The sequence below is a fragment of the Puma concolor genome, chromosome E1 (genome assembly GCF_028749965.1).
Source record: "Puma concolor isolate L17-30 chromosome E1, mPumCon1.1.hap2, whole genome shotgun sequence".
In the NCBI taxonomy this organism is placed as follows: Eukaryota; Metazoa; Chordata; class Mammalia; order Carnivora; family Felidae; genus Puma; species Puma concolor.
Window position 1 is genome coordinate 29,824,957 of NC_141680.1, and position 21,625 is coordinate 29,846,581.

The 21,625-nt window shown below is 41.6% G+C and overlaps 1 protein-coding gene across 6 annotated transcripts in view; it reads left to right on the forward strand.

Annotated features, from left to right (window-relative positions):
* TEX14 (testis expressed 14, intercellular bridge forming factor) overlaps positions 1–21,625 on the forward strand; it is a 115,092-nt gene that overhangs the window by 87,447 nt on the left and 6,020 nt on the right. For 5 of the 6 annotated variants that reach the window (XR_015244042.1, XM_086686848.1, XM_086686849.1 and 2 more), the window contains 10 exons: positions 1,475–1,594; positions 2,994–3,060; positions 5,982–6,063; positions 9,118–9,180; positions 9,697–9,824; positions 10,992–11,197; positions 12,241–12,337; positions 13,986–14,060; positions 16,765–16,842; positions 17,576–17,675. Coding sequence is in view for 5 of the 6 variants with exons in the window: in XM_086686848.1 (XP_086542974.1) it covers positions 1,475–1,594; positions 2,994–3,060; positions 5,982–6,063; positions 9,118–9,180; positions 9,697–9,824; positions 10,992–11,197; positions 12,241–12,337; positions 13,986–14,060; positions 16,765–16,842; positions 17,576–17,675 (1,016 nt within the window). In the remaining variant the exon portion in view is untranslated. The remainder of the gene's footprint in view (positions 1–1,474; positions 1,595–2,993; positions 3,061–5,981; positions 6,064–9,117; positions 9,181–9,696; positions 9,825–10,991; positions 11,198–12,240; positions 12,338–13,985; positions 14,061–16,764; positions 16,843–17,575; positions 17,676–21,625) is intronic. The other variant, XM_086686847.1, reaches the window with a different exon arrangement.

The window sequence follows — 21,625 nt, forward strand, 5'->3', positions numbered from 1 at the left end:
AGTAGTTCTTTTTTGTTGGAGTATGTGCTTCGCATGAATGGAAAAGTATTTTCTCCCTGCCTAAATACTGTTTGAGTCAGTTCAACTCAAAGCATTGTGTATCTTGGGGCTTGGGTGGAACACAGACAAGTGTCAGATTCTGGAAACTCTTGAGCTTTCTTTCTAGCTGCGTAGATGATGAGACCAACTGGAATCACAGTGTGAGGTCAGGTATCAAAGCTCATGGCCCAGCAGGTGACTGAGGTCCAATTGGAGTAGGAAGAGCAAGGCCAGGGTTGTGATGAGAGGGCCTTCTTCACCTAGAGTGTCCTCTGAGACCCAAATTCAGCTCTCAGTAGAAGGAATGTGTTTCTGCCTGGCAACTGCACCTCAGCAGGATCTGTGCATTGAGGCTGCAGCCCTGTGTCAGGGGTTTAACACATCCTTGAGGTATGTAATTGGGCCACAGTCCAGCCAGGCTAAGGAACCAGAGCGTGTTATCATTGTGATAGGAGGACACAGTCACTTAAAGAATATAAACAGCAACTGAAAATGAAATAATATAAAAATACAATTGTGGTAACATTTGAGATCTTTCAAAGAACATACTATTATATTTAATCACGGCACACAAACCACCCACAGGACAATTTAGGACAATTTATTCTTTTTCTCACATGGGGGCTGGAAGGATAGGCCATGTTAAGCATACTGGCTTGGCTGGAGAAGCAGGTCTGTCAGGGAAGTGGGGAAGGTATGTGAGGCCAGGCTTGTCTGAGAAGTTTCAATTTGATACAAGAGGTGAAGGGGAGCAGCTGCCAAGTGTGCAGGAAGAGGAAGCATGTGGCAAAAGCAGCATCCAAGGAAATAAATCATAAAACCTCTGCAAAGGGATCATTGAAGGTGTGGAAAGAAGCTAGTTAGTTGCCTGTGCATGTGGTGATCAGGGCCTGAACATGGAGAAATAAGCAGAAAAGGAAGGGGTGGAATGGAGATGGTGAAGAAATAGCTGTTACTTTTGAATCTTCAAGTTTTATTTTTATTATTGAGATTGCATTGCTATTTTTAACATTATACTCCTTCACTTTTAAACTGTAGTGCCCACGGGACTCCTTATTTTTGAGCGGCCTCAGCTTCCTCATCTGGAAGACGATGCCAACACACGGACTGCGTCTGTGGGTGTTCAAACTCAGTGCCAGCTTGAGTTGTCTAGGGCCTTTCTTCTTAGAATTTCAGAGCAGAAAGGTCACCTAACTCCCTCCCCCTCCATTGTACAGATGAGGATGATGAGCCCCAGGATTTTCATTTGCCTCACTTGCTGCAAGGGTTCACAGCTTGCTGTGGGGAAGGAAGGCAGAGGCAGGTGGTGCAAGCAGGTGGGGGGGGGCGGCCCAAGCGATTTTAGATAACCCCGTTATTAACACTGTATCCAACTATAAAGGGATTTGTTTACAATGAACACGGACCTAAAAGTGATTTCCTACATTATTAATAGGATCAGTCCATGCAATCAACTTGTTCACCAGAGTCTTCTGAGGATGTAACAGATGAATTTTTAACTCCAGACTATGAATATTTTCATTCTTCAACTGCTCAAGAAAACTTAGCTCTAGAGGTAAAAACCACAGTTTAGGGTAAAGTACTTTTCAGCTTTCTCTATTGCCTTATTTCTTTTAAATTATTTTTATTGAGAAAAATAGCTTACACATAAAAGCGTCTAATTTCGACTTAGTGTTTTCATGTGTTTTGAAAAGACATCTGAAAAATAAGATTTGTGAGAATGGAAAGTCATATGCAGTTTCTCCCAAAACTGTGGTTCCTGTATTTGTACAGCACTTTGTACTTATTTTAAAAACACTTTTCTTCATGTCACCTAATTCACATATCCTTCCTGTGGGGAAGAGAAGAAGGCCTGCTGTTATTCCTCTGTGTGAAGAAGTGGTGATCCACAGATGTAGGGAATTAGCCCTGGCCTGCCAAGCTTTAGTGGCAAGAGAGCCAGGATTAGAGGCCAGGGCTCAGCATGAATGTGGGGCTGTGCAGTGCATGGGGCTTTCTTGGGAACCTGCCCAACTTTTGCAAACATCTATTTGTACAGAGTATTTTCATTTATAAAATGAAGCTCCTTACATTTTATTACGTATTTGTTTGTTTGTTTATTTATTTATTTATATAATTTCTACCTCACCTTCTACTGACCTACCATTTTTTGGACCTTTTACCACTATGGAAGGTGGGGTAGAGGAAAGGGAGGATTGTAGATCTCAAACACAATATTTGACTGGCAGGAATTCAGTGATGCAACAAAAGCATCACTTCCACTCTTCTGCACTTCTGATAACAGTTTTCTATTGTTAATCCTTCAGCTATTCTGGCTTTTAATGTGAGCAGACTGGCATGTTAAGAAAATCTTTAATAAAAAGATATACAGTACATATACACATATTATGTATACATATACATATAAAGTGTAACATAGAGGAGAGTACACAGCTCTTAAGTGTACAGCCTATTGACTTTCCCAGACTTGAACACATTCATGTAACCAACAAGATCAAGAAGCAGAACATTATGGGTCCTCCAGAAGACCGCTGTGGGCTTCTTCCCAGTCACTGTCACCTCTCAAAGGAACCAGTGTTCTGACTTCTCACCCCCCAGAAAGTGGCTTTGCAGGCTGGGCCATTTTTCCAACTTTCTAGCTTTTCTGATAAAAGTCCTAGGAATCAAAACATCTTTGTGGGAAGGTTGGGGGAGTGGAGGGGATAATATAAAGAAGGGAAAAGTCACACAGTTCTTCCTCACAGTGGGGGCTGGGGAGGGCTTGTTGAGGAGGAACATAAAGTACAAATGAGCACTTAATGTCTTCGAAGCAGGTTTATTCTTTTTCTATAAAAGATGCAGGAACCTTAGGAAGATTTTCAAGGTTTAAGAACATCAAGAAGTTCTCCCTCTACTTTTGATGATATGACGGCCTCCAGTGACCCTTCTTTCTTTGCTCTTTTATTCTTTTGTAGACTTCAAGTCCTATAGAAGAAGACTTTGAAGGAATACGAGATGCATTTGCCCAACCTCGAGGTTCTGGTAATAAGCTCTTAAGGCAGATTCCTTTTCACTTGCCTTTACTTTCTGTTGGATGACAGATCTTTAAAGCTGGAACAGTCCTTAGAGATAACCTCCTCCAGGCCTTTGATTTTACAGATGAGGAAACCTAGGCTTTGTGATTTCTCCTCATTAGAATGAATCTCCTGCTCCTCACCAGCCTCATAACATCCGCATATCATGTTTTCTGTACGTCCCCTTGCATCCTTATAGCATATGTTTAGTGGTTGCTGCTGCTTCCCCCGCCTTCCCAGCCTTTCATTAGATTTCTGGCCCCTTTGTGGCACATAGCAGGTGCTTGGTTATATTCACTGAGCTGACCTGAGGGATTGACCCAGGCTGTACAACTGGTTATTGATGTAACAAAAACTAGAACTAGTTTTTCATGTCCTTCACCCTAAGAGGCAGAGTTTGTCATTTTCCTTTGCTTGCTTAGAATCTTGGCAAAGAGTTAATAACAGCCAATAGTGCATAGTCAACATAACATCCTTCCCTCGGGAGGCCTTGGGTTCTGTATAACTCAGCAACTGCTTTCCATTACATGGGAAGTTAACCTTGAATCAGCAACCCGGGTGTGGCACAAGATAAGATAGAAGTCAACCACTGATTCTGATACAGACATTTAAAAAATTGTGTACTTTTACTCTTTTAAGGTATACAACTGTCTATTTTAAAGTTTATTTATTTGGAGAGAGGGAGAGAGAGAGCACAAGTGGGGGGGGGGCAGAGAACAAGGGAGAGAGAGAGAATTCCAAGCAGGCTCCATACTGTCAGCACAGAGCCCAGCGTGGGGCCTGAACCCATGAACTGTGAGATCATGACCTGAGTCGAAATGAAGAGTCAGATGCTTAACCCACTGAGCCACCCAGGTGCTCCTACAACTGTCTATTTAAAAAAAATTGTTTCTAATGTTTATTTATTCCTGAGACAGAGAGAGACAGAGCATGAGTGGGGGAGGGGCGGAGAGAGAGGGAGACACAGAATCAGAAGCAGGCTCCAGGCTCTGGGCTGTTAACACAGAGCCTGACGTGGGGCTTGAACTCACAAGCCGTGATATCATGACCTGAGCCGAAGTCGGTCATTCAACCGACTGAGCCACCCAGACATCCCTACAACTGTCTATTTTAAAGTCAGAGTTACCTATCTACTGAGCCAGGTAGCTATTTTCAGTCATGTCTCAACATTCTGAACCCAGACAACGTGGGCTTGGATTCTGAACTTACTGCCTTCCTCCTGCTATATACTCTGGTTTCTATCTCTAACCTGATTCATGCCCCTGTCACAGTTGACATCATCTTAAGCAGTAGGCTTTTAGATGAAAAGTTAAATTCTCAGGACAACGTGTATTAAAAGTCTGCAGACCTGGATCTTGGGTCACCCACTTCTTTCATGTGGCCTCTGCCTGCAGTTACTTTCTGTGTGAGCCTGACCTGCACAAAGCCATTTCACTTCTGTTTAGAAGAAGGTTGAGTGGGATAGAGAAGTTGTGGGGCAGGTAGGTCAGAAATCCAGGGCTACTTTGATACAGTCATCTGAAGTACACGAAGAAACCTCTGATTTCCACTCATGTCCCGCTTTCACCCTTCTCTTCCTCCTTTTCCACTAGGGCTCTGACATATACCCCGTCCACACCAGGCGATGCCACAGGTAAAAATCGGACACATGCCAGGTTCCAAGCCCAGTTTTGCCACTGATTTTTTTTTTCATGCATGATCATTTCACCCCAGGGCTCCATTCTCTCTTTGTATAAAGTAAAGGAGAGGGTCAGACTGCAAAATCTCTTAAGTTTTTTTCCAGCTGTAATGGTGCTTATTAGGAATTCCTTAATGCTTTCTAGGGCTTTATGCCTCCTAGGTATTTGAAAGAGGGTCACAGGAAGAAGAGCCCTCATGCTTCTCTACTGACGTTTCAGACCTCCTTGGTACCTGCTAAAGGTGACACTGTTTTGGTGAGCCTCCCCATCGTCCACCATACTACTTGCTTTAAGAAATGGCCTTGGGATCATGAGCATTTGCCGAGAGGGCAGGCTGCTCTGCCTGTCCCCTTCTCTATAAACAAAGCAGTACACTGGTGGGAAGAATAATGAATGGTGGCCCTGTCTGCCCAGAGGTCTGCATAGTATCTAACCTGAGAACTGGTGGGGAGTAACCTTGGATACTTGATATCAAGAAGAACAGAAGAGGTGCACCTGGGTGGCTCAGCCAGTTAGGCATCTGACTCTTGGTTTCGGCTCAGGGCATGATCTCACAGTTTCATGAGTTCAAGCCCCATGTTGGGCTGCTCCGTGCTGTCAGTGCCGTGCCTGCTTGGGATTTTCTGTCTGTCTCTCTCTCTGCCCCTCCCTCACTCACACTGTCTCTCTGTCTCTCTCTCTCTCAAAATAAATAAACTTAAAAAAAGAACGGAAGATAGTTGAATTAGCTCCTTAGTACTCAAGCCCCCCACCCCCATTCTTTAAGTGGAGTATGATGGCCAAGAGGCTCAGCACTCTGGGAATGCCCAGCTAATGGTCTTTTCTATTTGGAATCTTTAGTGAACAAACAGTTCTTGGTTTCAACGCCCCCTGGTGTCTGTTGACAGGAACCAGGTCAGTTTGCCTTCCTGAAAAGACAAAACAACATTTGTCTCCAGAAATAACTGTGCTGTTATAACTGAAAGGCCAGTAAATGGCTTGATTGTATTTTGAGTGTCAGAATATAGTTACTCCCTCTGAGCAAGGAAAATAAACTTTCAGAGCAAAAACCTCTCCTATAGCACTCAATCCAAACCCAATTAGGAAGTACTTTGTTTATCCAGATTATTTCTCATTCTGAACCAGACCAAGGGAAATTCTAGAGAATGAAAACAATAATTTGAGTTGGTAAAAATTCAGTAAAAAAGATGCATTTATTTTATTCTTTCAGGCGAAGAAAAGTTCCAAATGAGAAAAAGCCTTGGAAGGAATGCTGAGATTTTGACCAGGTCTCAATTCCAACCTATACGAACGTATGTGCTAGTATTTTAGTCACAGTTTCAGACTCACAGAAGTAACGTTAAATGTTGATAATGTCCCATATTTATATATTGCTTGTCTTCAAATGTATTTGTCACCACATTATAAAAATTTGCTTTGGGGAATTTAACTTTCTTAGGACTTTTTCAGCAGGATTGTGAGGGATCGTGAAAAGGAGTCATTATCTGTATTCAGATCCTGACTCTGCCTTTCCTATCCCTATGACCTTGGTTAAGTTTCTCAACTCCTCTCTTCTATTTCCCCATTTATAAAATTAGGAATAAGAATCCTTATAACTCCTGGCATTCTTTACAGAGGAATGAAGACTTATGTTCACATAAAAACATATACATGAGGGGCGCCTGGGTGGTTTAGTCCGTTGAGCTTCCGACTTCAGCCTAGGTCATGATCTCACCATTCCAGAATTCGAGCCCCACGTGGGGCTCTGTGCTGACAGCTCAGAGCCTGGAGCCTGTTTCAAATACTGTGTCTCCCTCTCTCTCTCTGCCCCTTTCCGACTTGAGCTCTGTCTTGGTCCCTCAAAAATAAATAAACATTTGAAAAAAAAAAAACACATACATGAATGTTTATAGCAACTTTATTTGTAATAGCCAAAAACTGGAAACCCAAACATTGCCTAACAAGTGAATGATTTAACAGACTGGTACATCCATACTATGGAATACTTCTCAGCAGTAAAAAAGAATGAACTATTGATACCTTCAACAACCTGGATAAATCTCCAGAGAATTGTGCTGGATGGAAAGCACAATCCCTCAAAGTTATTTACTATATGATTCCACTTATATGGCATTCTTGAAATGATAAGATTATAGAAATAAAGAACAAATGAGTGGTTTCCAGGGGATAGGGAAGAGGTAAGGAGTAGGAGGGAAGTAGACATGCCTATAAAAGGGGCAGCCTAAGGGGATCCCTGCGGTGATAGAAATGTTCTGTATCTTGACTGTATCAGTGTTGATATCTTGGTTGTTCTGTAGATTTGCAAGATACTACCATTCAGGGACACTTGGGTCAAGTGTGTTTCTTTAAACGTCATGTGAATATTCAGTTACCTCAAAATTAAAAGTTTAATTAAAAACACTAATAATAGAGGTAAAGTACCTGACACAACAACATTCATTTTACTTTCCCTCTCTCTAGGTCTCAATTTCCTTACCTATAATAATTACAGCTGGTGTTTCCTAAGTAACTACCATATTCAGTCCTGTGAGGCACATACTGGCATCTCCATTTTGCAAATAAGGAAAGCAAAGTTCTGAGAGTTTTAAGTATTTTTTCTAAGGTCGCAGTTAGTAAGTGGCTAACTGTAAGTTAGCAAATGGTTAGTAAGTGGTCAGGATAGGCTAGATTATGCTATATAACAAACAACCTCCAGATTTTCATGGCTTAAAACAGCAAACATTTATTTTTTGCTCATGCTCCAAGTCCACCATGGGTTGGCCAGGAGTGTGCAGTGCTCTATTACCTTCTATCCAAGATCCAGGCTTAGGGAGACTCCATCCTTGTGCTTCCTTGATTGCTGAGGCAGGAAAGGGAACATGAGTTGTGCACTATCCTTAAGGTTTCTGCCCAAAGTGACTCACATCACTTTTGCTTATACTTCACTGGTTAAAACAAGTGAGGTAGCCATTTATATAAATTAGGAGGGCCAAAAAGTGCTGTTGTACTTGTATACTTGAAAGGAGAAACAAATACTCTAGTGAACAGAATTAATAAAGTCATAACTCAATCCAAAACCCATGTTCTTTCCTTTGTACCTTTGGTCTCCGGATTGAACCCATGTTCTTTCCTTTGTACCTTTGGTCTCAGGATTGTTGCAAAGATTAAAAATATGAAAACATATGGAAGGATTTCGCATGGGAGCTGACTTATAGTTTATATTTAGTGGATATTGAAATTGAATCCTACCTATTAGTTAAAGTAGAAAAAGGTCAAGTTTGTCTTCAGTATTCTTTTCTGGCCGTTTTTTGGCATAAGTCTTTCTTGGCCCCACCTGATGTTCCATGTAGGACGATGTCTCACAGCTGGTAAGGCCCCACCACTGTGCCCTTTGCTCCAGCCTCCATCCCCAGCAAATTTCCTGTGATCCATTGATTTCCTCAGGAACTTGCTCACTGTCCTGTAGTATCATCAGCTGATTTCAGATGGGCTGAAAGGAGACTGAGGCCCAGAGTAAGGCTCAGACATGCCTGAAAACATATGGCTAATCAGTAACAGAGCCAGGACCAGAACCAACTTCCTACTTTTTTTTTTTAATTTTATTTTTTATTTTTTAAAATTTACATCCAAATTAGTTAGCATATAGTGCAACAATGATTTCAGGAGTAGATTCCTTAGTGCCTCTTACCCATTTAGCCCATCTGCCCTCCCACAACCCCTCCAGTAACCCTGTTTGTTCTCCATATTTATGAGTCTCTTCTGTTTTGTCCCCCTCCCTGTTTTTATATTATTTTTGTTTCCCTTCCCTTATGTTTATCTGTTTTGTCTCTTAAAGTCCTCATACAAGTGAAATCATATGATTTTTGTCTTTTTCTGACTAATTTCACTTAGCATAATACCCTCCAGTTCTATCCACGTAGCTGCAAATGGCAAGATTTCATTCTTTTTGATTGTCGAGTAATACTTCATTGTGTATATATACCACACCTTCTTTATCCATTCATCCATCAATGGACATTTGGCCTCTTTCCATACTTTGGCTATTGTTGATAGTGCTGCTATAAACATGGGGGTGCATATGTCCCTTCGAAACAGCACACCTGTATCCCCCTAGTATTTACTACTAGGATAAATACATAGTAGTGCAATTGCTGGGTCGTAGGGTAGTTGTTTTTAGTTTTTTGAGGAACCTCCATACTGTTTTCCAGAGTGGCTGTACCAGCTTGCATTCCCACCAACTTTCTATTTTTGATTTAGCGCCCTTTCTGCTGCTTCTTACACTGGGCTGACAAACTGGTCCATTGTACCAGGTTAGTGCACTCTGCTGACTGGGGATTCATATGATTTTCTCATTTTCTCTCCTACAGTACTGAAGGTGAACAAGAGGAGACATTAAAGGAATCACCAAAGGAGCTGAAAGAGAAAGACATGTAGGGCCACCAAAGGGTTGCCTAAGGATGCTGTGTAAAGTCTTGGTTTTAGGGAAAAATGAGGAATTTCCTTATTTGTGGGAAAATATATTCCTCCCGTTTTTATTCATACATTTAATGTGAGCGTGTTTCTTCTTTCACCAAAAAGCTGTTAACGATATGATCTAAATTAATAGCATCTTACAATCAAGGAAATATAATGATGATGATGATGATGATATTAATAAGTTTATACTGGAGGTAAATGAAATCTGTTTTCCATGTAAATATACCTTCATCTATGGAAATAGTTTTATTTTTAGCTGCTGAGATATGTTTAAAGTTAGTACTCTTTTTAGGATATTCTCTGAGATTCTCTTTAAGATACATAAGATATTCTAAGATAGTCTCTAATTCTGGTCTGCTGCCAAGTAAAGATTGTTGTCAAGAGCATCCTTAAAAAGCACCCCTCAGGAAAATATTGTTTGATTTTTCTAAACATCTTCTCCTAATTACTTTGTACTTTAAATTTCTTAGATCACTGACAGACATTCAAGACCTGTCTAGTATTTCCTATGAACAAGATGGTTCCTTTAAGGAAGTCTCATGCAAAACACCCAAAATAAACCATGCACCTACAAGTGTCAGCACTCCACTCAGCCCAGGTAATCACTGCGGGAGAAGTGTTTGGGAGAAGAACTAACAGCCCCTGCCCCATTGGCTTTGGGAAGCCAGGCTGTGAGAAAAGACTGCCAGGTGTTTCCTCAGTGTAGAGGTGTCTCCTTAGCACCAGAGTTGAAGGGGATAATCCCATGGGGGGCCAGGTAGGGGTTGGTGGTACTGGTTATAAGCAGCTCTAAGGAGTTTTTTTACTTTAGTGGTAGAGACAGGCAAATGCAAACTGTACTTTGTACTCTAGCACTACTTAAAACCTATCTTGTGCTTAAACACAGTTTTTTTTTTTTATGAAACACTTCTTATTTTTAAATTTTTTAAATATATAATTTACTGTCAAGTTAGCTAACATACAGTGTATATACAGTGTGCTCTTGGTTTTTCAGGTAGATTCCTATGATTCATCACTTACATACAACACCCAGTGCTCATCCCACAAGTGTCCTCCTAAATGCTCATCACCCATTTCCCCCCTTCCCCACCCCCCATCAACCCTCAGTTTGTTGTATTTAAGAGTCTCTTATGGTTTGCCTCCCTCTCTGTTTGAAACTAGTTTTTCTCCTTCCCTTCCCTCATGGTCTTCTGCTGTGTTTCTCAAGTTCCACATATGAGTAAACACACATAGTTTTGAGTCTTGCAACCTCAATGGCCAGCATCACATAGCCTCTCTCTGGTGTCCTTAGTTCCAGTATATTTGTGGTTCAAATAATCTCCCTTTCTTTGGATGGCCAAATTTAGAGACTGTCATTGTTTTTATTTTTTTTATTTAAAAAAAAAAAATTTTTTTTTTCAACGTTTATTTATTTTTGGGACAGAGAGAGACAGAGCATGAACGGGGGAGGGGCAGAGAGAGAGGGAGACACAGAATCAGAAACAGGCTCCAGGCTCTGAGCCATCAGCCCAGAGCCTGACGCAGGGCTCGAACTCACGGACCGCGAGATCGTGACCTGGCTGAAGTCGGACGCTTAACCGACTGCGCCACCCAGGCGCCCCAAGACTGTCACTGTTTTTATACTTTGAGAAGCTATATCTCATATCTGTGATTATTTTAGTTATTAACAACTTGGAGAATCCCTGGTATAGATACATAGTTTTGTGGTTTTGTTTTTAAATAATGTAGAGGATTCAGAAACTAATTGCCCTCTTTTCTACAACAGGGTCAAGTTCTTCAGCTGCCAGTCGGTATAAAGACTGCCTTGAAAGTATCACATTTCAGATTAAAACAGGTTCTACCTCATGCTGGAACAGTCAGGAATCCATTCAAACTTCATCTGATAGATTTACAACTGTTCGAGAGAAAGCAAAGAGCCTAGATTCCTTTCTTACTTCCTCTGAAACTGCCCCTTCAAGACTGACCGATCTCGTAAGTATACTGATTCTGCTTTCCACACTCATGGAGTCAGCCCAAAGGCCTCAGGGATCCAAAGTGCCAAGATTTCTCCAAATCCATTATACAAAGAAAGCAAGAAATAAATTGGATCTTCTCTGGGCTTCCCTGAGGTATCTTTCTGAGTCTGTATTCTAGGATAGATCCTAGGTTTTTGTGCCTTTTTTTGCCCCAGAGATAACATCTGGCAATTTCTCCAAAGAGCCAAATTGTCATAGCTTAGGATGCTGCCTTCACCTGCATTGTACTCTCTGTCTACCCGCATCCTACTTACTTGAGGAGGCTTGGGTTCTGCTTCCTCTTTGATGCCTCCTCTGCTTAGTTCCCTGAGAGGTTTGATTGCTCTCTACCTTCTCTGAACTCCTGAACTAACAGTCTGCAATAAAAACACATAATTGTGTGCTACCTTTTCCTCCCCTCCTCCTTCTCCCCCTGACGTCCTTCTTTCTTTTTCTCTTCTCTCTCCCTTATATTCCATATGTGTAGACTCTTCAAGAAAACTACAAATTCCTTACTTGGCACTGTTCATTAAAAATGTTGACCATTCTATAGGCAGACTGATTACTTGCTTTGGCCCTCAATTAAAAATCAATTGTTATCTTCTTTGGGCATTTGACTCACAAAAGATTCACTCTAAAGTAGGGAGATAAAGAGTTTTATGCTTTCATTCAATAAATTGTTAACTGGGCAGGTTTTAAGTGCCAGGTACCCTGCCAAGCCCTCTTCTAGGCACCAAATGTGAATAAGATAAACCTAGTCCCTGCCCCAGAGGAGCTCCCCACCTAGTGAGAAAGGCTGGCTAACACAATACAGAGGTAAGTACTGGGTGCTATGGAGGCAAAGACTGGGTGAGAAGGGATCCCAGAGGAGGGGACATTTGAAAGAGTTTGACTCAATCAACAAAACAAGTGGCTTATTCCATCAATGAAACACAGGCTTCATCTTGGAAATGATTGAACTGCATTTGCCTTTTGAGCTCAGTACATGTGTCAATTACCATGTTTACATCTTACTTATAGAAAAGATTGCCTGCATTTACTGGGGCCGGTTCCTCCAGCATTGCTAAGTCACCTGACACATCATCCCATGCCACCCAGAGAAAGAGCCTGCAGAAAGGTACCCTGTGTTTAATATGAAAATACAACCAAAATACAAAATAATAGTAAGCCAATTTAAGGGAACTTTAGTCTCATAGTTGATGCTACATTAAATTCAAACAAAAATGCTATTTTCCATCTGATTATAAAAGTAAAATATACTCATTAAACTTGGAGAATAAAAAGAGCTTTAAAAGAAAACTATCATTTAATTCTACCACCATTTTTTAACCTCTTGTACTATTCAGTACATAGTTTTTCTTTTTATTTATTTATTTTTTTTTAATTTTTTTTTTCAACGTTTATTTATTTTTTGGGACAGAGAGAGACAGAGCATGAACGGGGGAGGGGCAGAGAGAGAGGGAGACACAGAATCGGAAACAGGCTCCAGGCTCTGAGCCATCAGCCCAGAGCCTGACGCGGGGCTCGAACTCACGGACCGCGAGATCGTGACCTGGCTGAAGTCGGACGCTTAACTGACTGCACCACCCAGGTGCCCCCATAGTTTTTCTTTTTAAAATTAAAAAAAAAAATTTTTAGAGAGAGAGAGCATGCAAGTGGGGGAGAGGAGGAGAGGGGGAGAGAAAGAGAATCTTAAGCAGTGTGGAGCCTGATGACGGGCTTGATCCCACGACCCTGGGATCATGACCTGAGCTGAAATCAAGAATCTGATGCTCAACCAGCTGAGCCACCCAGGTGCCCCCATTTTTTTAAAGTAAACTGTGCCCAATGTAGGGCTCGAACTCACAACCCTGAGATCAAGAGTTTCAGGCTCTGCCTACTGAGCCAGCCAGGCACTCTCTCTTTCATATTTCTAGAAATGTATAAAAATGTATGTATTTTTAGCATAGTTGATATCATATTGTGTATTATCTCCGGCCTATTTTTTTTCTTTTGATGCTATGTTTTGAGGATCTCCCCTTAGTGAAAATTATTTGTTAAATATATGTAATGGCTTCATAATAGTCCGTTCTACATATGTTGCTCAACTATGCCATTATGTTGAAGATTTATATTGTTTTCTAATTTTTGTTCTTTGTATAAAAATCTTTGTACCTCTGATCCCTTTTTTAGGATAGATTCTTAGGAGATGGTTTTCAGATCAAAGGATATGAGAATGTTAACAACTCTTGAGGCATATTGCCTTTGCTATATTAATTTTAATGTCTTATGTTTTGGTACAATTCTTGGATTTTGTGAATTAAGCTGAGGGGTTTTATTTAAGGTTATAAGGAGGGGAAGGCCCAAAGAGTGGTTGTTCTTATATCCCCTGGCCTGATAACCTATAAAAGACCTTCCATTTTATTTTTTATTCATTTTGACTGGCCCAGACTGTATCCCTCCAGGAGCCCTATGCCAGATTAGGCCCCCAGCCTCTTAGTAAGAATTTATACTTCCCCTACCCTAAATATCTTTGGGAGGGAGAGACACAGATCAAGAAATACTGGGATAAGGGGTAAAGCAGGAAAGGATTTGGAGTAAAAAGGGGAGTAAATCCATTCACATGTTAGGAGGTCTCAACTAGAACTGCTAATGTAAGAGGCTGTCTTCCTGCCTCAGTTTGTTTCATTGCTGAGAAGTCCTATGTCAAATTCATGTGGAAGCCTGGAAAATCCAGTTCAGGGTCAGAAAGGTGTTAAGCCATTTTTCTCTTTATGTTTTTTAAGCATTAGTAGAAGCCATTTCACAGCATCATGTTGATGAGCTACCACCACCATCTCAGGAGATGCTTGACGAAATTGGTAAGGGATGTTCAATACAGAATGTACTCCATGGTCCTGTTATGGTCACTGACCACAATATAGTTCTTTGTCTCAGGTGTAGGTACTAGTACAAATGGCCCTAATAAGAAGGTCTAACTGAATGAACAATTCAGGAAGGAGCAGTTTTCCAATAAAGTGGGCCTCACATTACTACTGAAACCTGCAGGATATTAGCCTGTGTCTGTTGTCATTTTGTTACTTTAAAGGGCCTATGGTAATGATTCTAAGAAGAATAACAATATTTAAGTGGTTTATTATGATGAGATTGTTTTATTAAAAGAATATTTCACCTCCTTTTGGAACCAAACCAGCTATACCTTGGAGGCCTGAAGTCTGGCTACTAAGGTTGAGACATCCTGTACTTTCAGTTTTGCCATTAGCAGGAGGTATTAGCGGTATTGGCATCATGGATGAATCACCTTCTCAGGGGCAGAGATGTCAGTGGCACAAGATGTAATGAGACCAGAATTTTCCATCTCAGACAGAGACCCAGCTATACCAGCTCAATTTTACTTGTAGCTGGATTGGCTGGCCCTGCCCAGCTGAGCCAATGCTGAAAGTACATGGAGGCATTGGGCCAGGTGGTTTCTCACTTGAAGAGTGAGAAGAGACGTGATTGTTCTCTCCTTGACAGCCTGGTTGACCAGCTTCTTACTCTGAAAGGACGCATCTTGGCAGACCTCTCACAGTCCAGTTCTTGGTATGGGGCCTCTAGAGAATTTCCCGATATGCACCAGCTATTTTTCAGGGTCTCTGAGGTTTTGTGTCTCATCAGGAAGAAGGAGGTAAATGAGGACTTATGTGGTCTGACTCAATGGACAGCTACCATCTAGGCTATCACAACCCCCAGCCCCTGATTATTGGTCTGATGAACTAGGGTGGAGCCAGTCAGAGCTGCCAGACCTTCCTTTTTTCTTTTTCTGTACTCATAGGCCCCTTCACCTCATCACACCTCTTCCCCAAAGCCACAGGGTCATAGGGTTGTTGGGTCAGGCTCTTAGGGTGCCTACCCCTTAGGGCTACCCCTAGGGCTTTCCTTCTCTAGAATGCCCCAAGGAGTCCTTGCAAATTCTTTCTCTCCAGTTGTTTTTCTTAGTACAGTAATAGAACTGCTGCTTATGAGAGTAGAGGTCACCCACACATGTCCAGCTCAGATAGATTCTCAGTGTCATTTTTCTTTTGTCATGACTTAAGGCAGTATTTGTAGGCTCCTTTGCAGTTTGACCTTAGTGATACTTTTCTTCTGGATCCTGCTGTCTTCTCTCTTAGTCACCATATAGATTCCCCCATTTCAGCAGCTGTTAGCAGCCTTCCTCCTAGGTTCCAGCCTCATGGCACAGCTGTACCCCAACACACTCTGCAGAAACCTTTTCTCATTTTACTCATGGGAATTATCTGGACCAGGTTTCTAGGTGATGTCTGTACTTTGACACAGGTCAGTAATTTCCCAGAAAGACAAAATTGAGAGGTCACTTGGGTAGTTTCTTCTAATAATGGGCACTCCCACCTGATTATTATAAATCATCATTCCATTGTTTCACCTCAAGAGAGCTTTGGAGAGTGACCTGGTGCTGACACCTGTGCTCTTTTGGAGGGCCCACATCCACAGCTCTAGGCTTCTGACAAGGGCCTAACAGGGAGGATCCTCTCGAACTCTAGGATATGGGTGATCTTTTAAGATTAATAAAGGACTATCTTTAACAAGGATAAAAATGAATTTTTTATTTCAAGTTATTTCAAGTGATCAAATGGGGGCCCCTTGATGCCCAGGAGCTGCCAGGAAAGGCCTGCTTCCTGACCTGCAGGAAGAGAGACCTCTGTGCCTGCACACAACAGGGCTGCACCAGGGAGTCCAGGGTCCCTGTGTGTGCCGCCTCGCAGCTGTCTCACTGCTCTGCTGTGGGGAGCACTTGAAGGATACTGTGCAGCCACAAATGCAAAGCAGTATGCAGTTTGGCAGAAGCTTGTCTTGGTGTAATGGTCAGTTCTTTAGGAAATGGAAATTATTTTCTTTGCCTTCTATCTTTTCATAAACTAAGTAAAAAAATAGGAAATATAGGCCATAGAGATGGGGGAAATTGGAACCTGCTTTGATGTGTTACAAACTTGACAGAGTATAAAATAAAGATTAACAGCATAAATCTTAGAGCTGGACATCCTGGGTTCAGATCCCATCTCTGCTTCTTACGCTGTGTGTGATTCCAGGCTAGGTCCTCAACCTTTCTTTACCTTCATTTCCTCATCAGCTCAACAGGAATGACAATCACACGATGAGTCTTGTAAGGTTGTTATGAAGATTGTGAACATGAATCTTGAATGAATGTGTGTAAGTTAAAAACAGTAACTGCCACCTAGGGCTTTGCAAGTGTTACCTATCATTGTTATCATTATTATTTTTATTTTTAGTGTTGGATAGAATTGGATGCTCTAGACCAGTGGTTCTCAAAGGTTATCAGCTGTCAGAATCACCAGGAGGGCTTATAAAATATGATTGATGGGCCCCACCCCCAGAGTTTCTGCCTCAGTAGGTCAGGGATGAGGTCTAAGACTTTGCATATCTAAGTACTGAGTATACTGAGGCTGCTGATCCAAGGACCACCCTTTGAGAACCACTGCCCTAGAGAATGGTATGACATCTGAAGGAAGAAATAAGTTGTGTTTTGCTTTTGTATTATTGTGATAGAGCACTTGAAGCGACAGCAGGCCTCATCCACAGTGTTGCGGGAGAACACAGCAAGTTATCTCGGTGTCACTGTAAATGGTAAGCCAGCTGCCCAGACCCTTTTCATCAGGTCCTTGCTATAACACTGCCCTTGGCAGCACAATGGTACATGTGGGACACTGTGGGCATTGAGGTCAGGCACAATTCCACCTCATTAAGCTGTTTAATGTCTCCGAGCCTCTGTCATCCTCATCTGTAAAATGGGGATGATAATTCTTACCTCCTGGTTTACACAATAGCTCTATGAACAGTGTCTGGTACATTGTAAGATACTGAACAAACTTTCCCTTCATAGGACCATTGGCAGGATGAAATGAGACAGTATTGTAAAATGCCTGGCATACATTAAAGGGTACTAACTACCTTTCCCCACCCAAATTCTTTCCTTGGGGCTCCAACCTAGAAACATTTACAGGTGAGAATAGGGTGGTCACCCAAAGTGAATCAGTGCAATTTGTTTTCAGGGTGTCTTGGCTCCTCTTTTATGTGCCCTCTCTTTCCTCTGCTTTTTCTGTCTCTCTTGAGTCTTGGCACAGGTAAGGTTTCCTATTGCTTCATCTGGCACCAGAGAGCTCCCAAGACCCCAGAAGCAGCTTCTGTGAATGCAGGCACCCTGCAGACTGCCACCTGGCCCCTGCTCTCCTGGGAAGAAGTAGTGCAATATATACTTCAGGGACCACTGATTAGCTTTAATTTTTTGCACTCCATTTCAAGGCAGGCTTTCTCAATTTGTTGTTGTTCTAATAAAGTTAAGTCTTTCAACCATTTTTAGATCAAAGGCACTTAGAAGAACAAGAAACTAACAGTAAAAAAGAAGATAGCAGTATGCTCTGGACCAAAGAAACTCAGGATCTAGAAGAGGACACAGAGAGGTAACAGAAAAAGCTGGGCTTCTAAAAGGATTTAATAAACTGTATTAGTGTGTTCATTTTTCTTCCGATATTGACAAATAAGAATGGGGAAAAAAGGTCTTTCTTCCTACTAGCCTGATAGCCCCTATTCCTAAAGGTTTTTTGTTTTTAATTGTAATTGTGATAAAATACACATAAACATAAAATTTTCAAGTGTACAGTTCACTAGTGTTAAGTATATTAACAATGTTGTGCAACCGATCTCCTGAACTTTTTCATCTTACAATACTGAAATTCTATGCCCACTAAAAACCCAACTGCTCCCTTTCCTCAGTTCTAGCAACCACTATTCTGCTTTCTGACTACTCTTGATACCTCACATAAGTGAAATCATACAGTATTTGACTTTTTGTAGCTGGTTTACTTCACTTAACATACTGTCCTCAGGGTTCATCCATGCAACATGGTCAGAATTTCCTTCTTTTTAAATTTAATTTTTAAAATTTACATCCAAGTTAGTTAGCATATAGTGCAACAGTGATTTCAGGACTAGATTCCTTAATGCCCATTTAGCCCATCCCCCCTCCCACAACCCCTCCATTAGTCCTCTGTTTGTTCTCCACATTTAAGAGTCTCTTATGTTTTGTTCCCCTCCCTGTTTTATATTATTGTTGCTTCCTTTCCCTTATGTTCATCTGTTCTGTGTCTTAAAGTCCTCATATGAGTGAAGTCATATGATATTTGTCTTTAACTGACTAATTTCACTTAGCATAATACCCTCTAGTTCCATCCACGTAGTTGCAAATGGCAAGATTTCATTCTTTTTGATTGCCAAGTAATACTCCATTGTACAGATATACCACATCTTCTTTTTCCATTCATCAGTTGATGGACATATGGGCTCTTTCCATACTTTGCCTATTGTTGATAGTGCTTCTATAAACATTGGGGTGCATGTGCCCCTTTGAGACAGCATACCTGTATCCCTTGGATAAATACCTAGTAGTGCAATTGCTGGGTTGTAGGATAGTTCTATTTTTAATTTTTTGAGGAAACTCCATACTGTTTTCCAGAGTGGCTGCACCAGTTTGCATTTCCACCAGCAGTGCAAAAGAGATCCTCTTTCTCCACATCCTCACCTGAGTTGTTAATGTTAACCATTCTGACAGGTGTGAGGTGGTATCTCATTGTGGTTTTGATTTGTATTTCCCTGATGAGTGATGTGGAGCACTTTTTCATGTGTTGGTTTGCCATCTGGATGTCTTCTTTGGAGAAGTGTCTATTCATGTCTTTTGCCCATTTCTTCACTGGATTCTTTGTTTTTTGGGTGTTGAGTTAGAGAAATTCTTTATAGATTTTGGATACTAACCCTTTATCTGATATTTCGTTTGCAAATATCTTCTCCCATTCCATCAGTTGCCTTTTAGTTTTGCTGATTGTTTCCTTCGCTGTGCAGAAGCTTTTTATTTTGATGAGGTCCCAATAGTTCATCTTGCTTTTGTTTCCCTTGCCTCTGGAGATGTGTTGAGTAAGAAGTTGCTGCAGCCAACAGAATTTCCTTCTTTATTTATATTTGAGAGAGAGAGAGAGAGAGAGAGAGAGAGCGTGCGTGCGTGTGTGTGTGTGTGTGTGTGAGCAGGGAGGGGCAGAGAGATAGCCGGAGACACAGAATCCGAAGCAGGCTCCAGGCTCTGAGCTGTCAGCACAGAGCCTAATGTGGGGCTTGAACTCACAAACTGAGATCATGACCTGAGCTGAAGTCAGACACTCAATCAACTGAGCCACCCAGGCACCCCGAGAATTTCCTTCTTTTTTAAGGCTGAATTACAGTGTGTGTGTGCATGTGTGTGTGTGTCTGTGTCTGTGTGTATCAAATTTTGTTTATCTGTTCATTTATTGGTAGACACTGGGTTGCTTTTACCTTTTTGCCTACTGTGAATAATACTGCTAGAATATGGGTATACAATATTTCTCCTGGACATCCTGCTTTCATTTATTTTGGATATGTAACCTGATGTGGTAATGCTGGATCATATGGTAAATCTATTTTTAATTTTTTGAGGAAATACCATACTGTTTTCCACAGCAGCTGCACCATTTTACATTCCTACCAACAGTGCACAAGGGCTCCAATTTCTTTACATCCTTGCTAGTACTTGTTATTTTCTGTTTTTTTGATAGTACCCATTCTAATGGAACAAGTATGAGGTGATATCTCATTGTGGTTTTGATTTGCATTTCCCTAATTAAGAGTGATGTTGACCATCTTTTCATATGCCTCCATGGCCATTTGGCAGGCAAGAATTCTACCACTGAACCACCAGTTCTCCAGGTATCCATGGCCATTTGTATATTTTCTCTGGAGAAGTAACTATTCAAGTCCTTTACCCATTTTTTAATATTTTTTTCTTGTCAAGTTGTTTTTTGTTTTTGTTTTTCATTTTGTAAGGCAGACACAGGCTTCAGCTTCTTTCAAGACGTTTTATTATTTTTTAAATTTTTAAAAAATATTTTTAAATTATTTATTTTTGAGAGATACAGAGTGAGTGGGGGAGGGGCAGAGAGAGAATCCCAAGCAGGCTCTGCACTGTCAGCACAGAGCCTGATGTGGGGCTGGAACTCACAAACCATGAAATCACGACCTGAGCTAAAGTTGGAGGCTTAACCAACTGAACCACCCAGGCACCCCTAAAAGTATTTTTATATTTATTTTGAGAGAGAAAGAGAGAGAGAGAGTGTATGTGTGTGTGAGAGAGTGAGTGAGCATGAGTGGGGGAGGGGCAGAGAGAGAATACCAAGCAGGCTCTGTGCTCACAGTGCAGATGAGGCTGACATTGGGCTTGATCCCATCAACCATGAGATCATGACCTGGACCAAAATCAAGAGTCCAACGCTTAACTGACTGAGCTACCCAGGTGCCCCCAAACATTTAAAAAAATTTTTTTTCAACGTTTATTTTTATTTTTGGGACAGAGAGAGACAGAGCATGAACGGGGGAGGGGCAGAGAGAGAGGGAGACACAGAATCAGAAACAGGCTCCAGGCTCTGAGCCATCAGCCCAGAGCCCGATGCGGGGCTCGAACTCCCGGACCGCGAGATCGTGACCTGGCTGAAGTCGGACGCTTAACCGACTGCGCCACCCAGGCGCCCCCAAACATTTTAATTAAAGGCCTTGGAAGAGAAGTTTTAGATCTTTGTGGCCAGATAAGAGAAAATGGGGGCAGCCATCCAGACAATTCAGTCTAAAAACACAAGGTTGCCTCAAGAAACCCGATTCTGTTCCCAATTCACTTCAGCTCACCTCCTGTGCCTCCTGACTTCTCTTACCTCGCCCTAACCATCATTCAGGGCCAGGACTGGCATGAAGCGAGTGAGACACTCCTTGGGCACAAAATTAAAGGAGACACCAAAAAATTCAGGGTCAAGATAAATTGTTTGAATACATTATTTTAAAAAATAAAAACTGATGCCAAGAAATCAATGATGAGCAAAGTATCTAAATTTTGTTGAAGAAAAAGAGGATCTGAACTTGTCCTTGCAACACTTGCCTTATCCTAATCCTGGTCCTGTGGATCCTTAAGGTAGCCCTGCAGAATTCTTTCAACTGGAAATGATGGATAACTCTACCTTCCTGCTTAAATGAGTTTGTCTCACACAGGAGGCAGTCCCACAGGTTGGCAGGTCATGCCTTGTGTAGCAGCTCAGTGATGCCACCAGGGACTTAGACTCTTTGGATATTCCTGCTCTGCTACCTTACTATGTTGGCTTTTATTTTCAGACTTGTCACCTCCTGGTTTCAGGATCGCTGCTATCTACACACCAGGCAGGTGGGGAAAAGGAATATTCTGACTCTGCCCCTTTTTTTATCTGGAAAGCAGAAACTTTCCCAGAAGCCCTCCCAGCAGATGCCCACTTATATTACACTGGCCAAATGTGATGCATGACCACCCTCATTTGCAAGGGAGACTAGA